The sequence below is a fragment of the Poecilia reticulata genome, linkage group LG3 (genome assembly GCF_000633615.1).
Source record: "Poecilia reticulata strain Guanapo linkage group LG3, Guppy_female_1.0+MT, whole genome shotgun sequence".
Lineage (NCBI taxonomy): Eukaryota > Metazoa > Chordata > Actinopteri > Cyprinodontiformes > Poeciliidae > Poecilia > Poecilia reticulata.
Window position 1 is genome coordinate 12,841,384 of NC_024333.1, and position 5,397 is coordinate 12,846,780.

The 5,397-nt window shown below is 40.6% G+C and overlaps 1 protein-coding gene across 2 annotated transcripts in view; it reads right to left on the minus strand.

The window, feature by feature from the left end:
• Positions 1–261: 261 nt before the first annotated feature.
• gpc6a (glypican 6a) overlaps positions 262–5,397 on the minus strand; it is a 149,852-nt gene continuing 144,716 nt past the window's right edge. For both annotated transcript variants that reach the window (XM_008404363.2, XM_008404362.2), the window contains 2 exons: positions 1,403–1,578; positions 262–738 (listed from right to left, as the gene is read on the minus strand). In XM_008404363.2, the coding sequence (XP_008402585.1) occupies positions 515–738; positions 1,403–1,578 (400 nt within the window). In that variant the 3' untranslated portion in view covers positions 262–514. The remainder of the gene's footprint in view (positions 739–1,402; positions 1,579–5,397) is intronic.

A 5,397-nucleotide genomic window follows, 5' to 3' on the forward strand; every position in this document is an offset into this window, starting at 1 on the left:
TAAATAAAAAAAAGCAGAACGAAACAATGTTTTGTCTGTTTACATCACACCCATGCATGCACACAGAAATTTTTTCTGATTTTTGTCTGAGGGAAAGAGAACTAATAAGATAAAAACAGTGTTGTCTTCTTTTCACTTCATCACACAAAGGAAAAGAAATAAAGGGTTTCCCTTAATCTGGAAAATCACTGATAGAACCGCCTTAAGATAGTTTTGTTTCCTAAATGAGAAGCATGTTTTTCGAAGCTCACTTTAGAATGATGAGAAAACACCACATTTTCGTTTTTATTTCAGAGATGGTAAAAGCTGGTTCACTGATGGCACCGAGCATTCTTTGGGGGACAAGCAGGATTCAGCGCTGCACTCACTTCCAGCCCTACCACACCACACAGTCAGTCATTCTAGACATGTTTCCGGGAGGTTCTACATGTCCAGTGAGGGAACAGCAGTATAACTTGCTGTAAGACATACTGTTACTTAACAGTATAATAGTCAATGATCAGGCCACACTGTATTATCTCCATTGAGTCTGTACTGCCCAGAGTGGGAGAGTGAGGGCAGCCATCACCAGGACGGTGGAGGGTCCACAGGAGAGCGATTGGCCCGCAGCAGCAGCTGCAGCCCGTTCGTCACTTCTGTCGGCTCTAATCACGGGAGCTTCTGTCCCCACAAAAACGAACTCTGTCGTGCAGCCGTCAGAGCAGCCGCTGCCGCTTCCCGAGCTACTGCCCTCGTCACCTGCAGCAAGAAAATCACACTCATTTAAATGTAAACATCACAAATGGTGTTGCATGCAGCCTGTGTGACAAGGTCTGGCAGTATAGGTACTCTATTAATATAAGTGATGCTATTAAGACTGAACTCGGTTTCAGAAACCAAGGAATAATCTTTCATGATTTTTCTACAACACATTAGTTCATTTCACAATCTATTTCATTTGAATACTGCAAAAGATAAGAAAATAAGAAAATGTAGTGTCAGTTTTAGTACAGACACATTTTGGACGGCGCTCAGAGCATTGTTCCCATCTTGTCAGCTCTACCAGATCCACAGATTCAAACATGATTGTTTCTGTCATGACAGCATTTGAGATGTACATCTTCCTAAACATGGGCCTATCTGTCTATCGTATGTTGTTCCTCCACACCTAGAGCTATTTATTCTCCTAATAATGTCTGTCTTGCCTCAGAGATGCTCTGAACATCCTCTGCCGTCGGTGACAAGTTCCAACATGAATTACAAATGAGATCTTGTTTCTGTAGTTTGTGTATCTCTGAGAGTGTTTGTGGTGTGTGTCCAAATCAAAACTAACATGCAGGGAGAGAAAGAAATGGAACAGGGCTTTTCGATTTTGTTCCCCAGCTGCATATACAAAACATTATGGAGATATCTGAGGACTTACTGGAGTCCTGGAAGGAGATGTCATTTCCATTGTAGGCATTCTTTAGCTTGTTGGTCATGACTCGTAGAGCCATGATCTGCTGCCGAATCAGTGTGTCCGGTCGGGTGATGTCCAAAATCACTTCTGGATTGTTCACCTGGTTGGTGAGGCCCTCCTTTACCACCTCGGGGAAATATCTTGAACCAAAGGGAAACAAGTATGTTCAATACCTGCCCAAAGGTTGTTATTAACAAGACTCATGTATTGTAAATGACTGAACATGCAGGCTGTAAAAAGACAATTTATTAACTAATGTGAGTGAAATTCCTGTTTCAGGTCATCGTCATAATTGTTTCTTTTTGTTTAACGGCAAAATAATGAGCAAGAGAACTTTGAGTTAATTTTACTATTATTTAATTGTGTACAATTTTAAAAGCATCTCTTTGTGTTTTAAAGTAGACTTTATACACTGCTTCATTGTGTGACATCAGAGAAATATTAAAAGAAAGTCAAGCTGTAAAGAAGAGGATTATGGACCTGATCAAGTCCAAATCCTGGGGTAAAATTTATAGATACCTGAAGGTGAGCTGTTGCCCTGGCCACATAATTACACACAGAAACAAACAGCATTGTAATGCCATCATGCTGTGTGGGTGTTTTGCTGCAGCAAAGGCTGGTAGGTATTACAAAATAGATGACGTCACATGAAAATAACACTATGGTGAAATATTGAAACCAGATCTGTCCACATCAGCAAGGTAGATCAAACTTCTGCACAAATGGGTCTTCCACACAGACAATGAAATTAATCATACTGGAAGAATTTGTTAGAAAGTGGCTTAAGGACAATAAAGTCGATGTCTTGGAATGGCCATCACAAAGGCTGGATCTCTGTCCATTTGAAAATGTGTGAGAAAAGCAGTAAAGGTGTGTGTGTGTTTGTGTGTATTTGATGAGTTTTAGTTCGGAGTTTTACTAACACAACTGCTCCCTCTGTACTCTTGATCCTTCACAGCTGCTCCAGTTATTAATCAACCCGAATGCCTGGAGGGGTTGTCTGACTGGATGTTGTTTCCATTTCCCCACACACGCTGTTCAAATCACTCGACTCATCTTTCAGCCTTTACTCTCTGTTTTAGCTAAACAAACACCTTAAGTGTCTTTAGTCGTTCACAGACTTATTTTCGGCTCAAAAGAGGGTACCCTTGTGACAGAACGTCCCAGCAATAATGACAGACTCAGTGGACTTGTAGATGGAAATGGCTTCTGGATTGATTCAGTCTGTACACATAAAGCCAAATATTCAGTTACGATAGCATGACCAAGAGCTCCAATCACGACATCAAAGCACTGTCACAACACAAGCCCAGTTATCTCAATAAGCAGAAAAATGTATAATAACTAATAACATTCAGCACACAGTCCACTCAAAAGTTTGTTCACAGTATATAGGTGCTTTTAAGTCTGGTGTAGGAAAAGCTTACAGTCCTGTTCCTCACTCCTCTTTTGGGGACCACGGTAAATCAGGGCTTTCTGTCTCAAACGTCCTTGTTGTTGATTCAGAACGAAACCACCTTTACTTTGGATACATTGTTGGTTTATCAAGTAGGAGGGCATGCGCTGAGGCTTATTTGCCCATCAGGGCATCAAACAGAGGTCTTCTGTTGGTTTTGCTAATGAGTCAAAGGGAGTCTTTAATCTTCCTATTAGGGAATGTAATCAGGTTTTTAATACTTCTCCACCAGGGGCTAAAGCAGTGAGGTGGAGAACTCCGAAGAGTTCAGGACTTTAGGAGTGGATTGAGGATAGAAAAAAAAAAACTACTATGAACTGGTGACCCCAGACTATCCACAGTCATTAGACGTGTATCTATAAACAATTTGGAGAAAAAGACAATTTAGATTTTTTTGGCCCTAAGAAAGCACAGCTGCCTCTAATTATCTCTGGTCTTGAGGATATTCACAAAGTTTGTATTTCCATTATGTAGTAGCTGCTTTTGGGTGATCTGAGCCCCTGGTATATTTAGTTTTTTTTGTTTATTCTTCAACAAACTCCAACATCAGTTTCTCAGTTTTTAGGTGTGCTTTATTTACAGGTCCTTCTCAAAAAAATAGCATACTGTGATAAAGTTCATTATTTTCCATAATGTAATGATAAAAATTAAACTGTCATATATTTTAGATTCATTGCATACCAACTGAAATATTTCAGGCCTTTTATTGTTTTAATACTGATGATTTTGGCATACAGCTCATGAAAACCCAAAAATCTCTGTCTCAATAAATTAGCATATTTTATCCAACCAATAATAGAAATGTGTTTTAATACCAAAAAAGTCAACCTTCAAATAATTATGTTCAGTTATGCACTCAATACTTGGTCAGGAATCCTTTTGCAGCCTTCAATGAGGCAAGGAGGCAATCAGCCTGTGGCTCTGCTGAGGTGTTATGGACGCCCAGGATGCTTCGATAGCCTTAAGCTCATCCAGAGTGTTGGATCTTGGTCTCTCAACTTTCTCTTCACAATATCCCACAGATTCTCTATGGGGTTTAGGTCAGGAGAGTTGGCAGGCCAACAATAATACCATGGTCAGTAATACCAGTGGTTTTGGCTCTGTGAGCAGGTGCCAGGTTGTGCTGAAAAATTAAATCTTCATCTCCATAAAGTTTTTCAGCAGATGGAAGAAGCATGAAGTGCTCCAAAACCTCCTGATAGCTGCTGAATTGACCATCCCCTTGATAAAACACAGTGGACCAACACCAGCAGCTGACATGGCTCCCCAGACCATCACTGACTGTGGGTACTTGACACTGGACTTCTGGCATTGTGGCATTTCCTTCTCCCCAGTCTTCCTCCAGACTCTGACACCTTGATTTCCGAATGACATGCAACATTTGCTTTCATCCGAAAAAAGTACTTTGGACCACTGAGCAACAGTCCACAGTCCAGTGCTGCTTCTCTGTAGCCCAGGTCAGACGCTTCTACCGAGGTTTCTGGTTCAACAGTCGCTTGACCTGGAGAATGCGGCACCTGTAGCCCATTTCCTGCACGGTGGCTCTGGATGTTTCTACTCCAGACTCAGTCCACTGCTTCCCCCAAGGTCAGGAATCGGCCCTTCTCCACAATCTTCCTCAGGGTTCGGTCACCTCTTCTCGTTGTACAGCGTTTTCTGCCACACTTTTTCCTTCCCACAGAGGTGCCTTGATACAACACTCTGGGAACAGCCTATTCGTAAATTTCTTTCTGTGTCTTACCCTCTTGCTTGAGGGTGTCAATGATGGCCTTCTGGACAGCAGTCAGGTCGGCAGTCTTACTCATGTTTTGAGTAATGAACCAGGCTGGGAGTTTTTAAAAGCCTCAGGAATCTTTTGCAGGTGTTTAGAGTTACTTTGTTGATTCAGATGATTAGATTTATTGCTCGTTCAGAGAACCTTTTYATGATATGCTAATTTTTTGAGACAGGGATTTTGGGTTTTCATGAGCTGTATGCCAAAATCATCAGTATTAAAACAATAAAAGACCTGAAATATTTCAGTTGTTTCAGTTCAATCTAAAATATGTGACAGTTTAATTTTTATCATTACATTATGGAAAATAATGAACTTTAGCACAATGTGCAAATTTTTTGAGAAGGACCTGTATATATTCTGAAATGCTTTAAGCCTAGAACTTAAGTTCATGGAAACTTTTGTATGTACTTGTGTGCACTTCCATAGTGAGTTCCAAAATCAAGAAATTTTTATAGATTATGCCCCCTAACATTAAATGGATCCTCCTCTGCTGGAGTGTTCGTGCAATTGATGGACCCACTGCAACAGAGGAGTCCAGACTGCAGTTAATTGGAGTGAAATTAAACAATCAGCACACAACCACATTGTCTCATAGAAGTAAAGTGAACTGATTGCAACTCAAGGTGCATTCAGGCAGTGGTGGGAAGTAACGAAGTACAAGTACGTCGTTACTGTACTTAAGTACAATTTTTGTGTATCTGTACTTTACTTAAGTAGATTTAATAA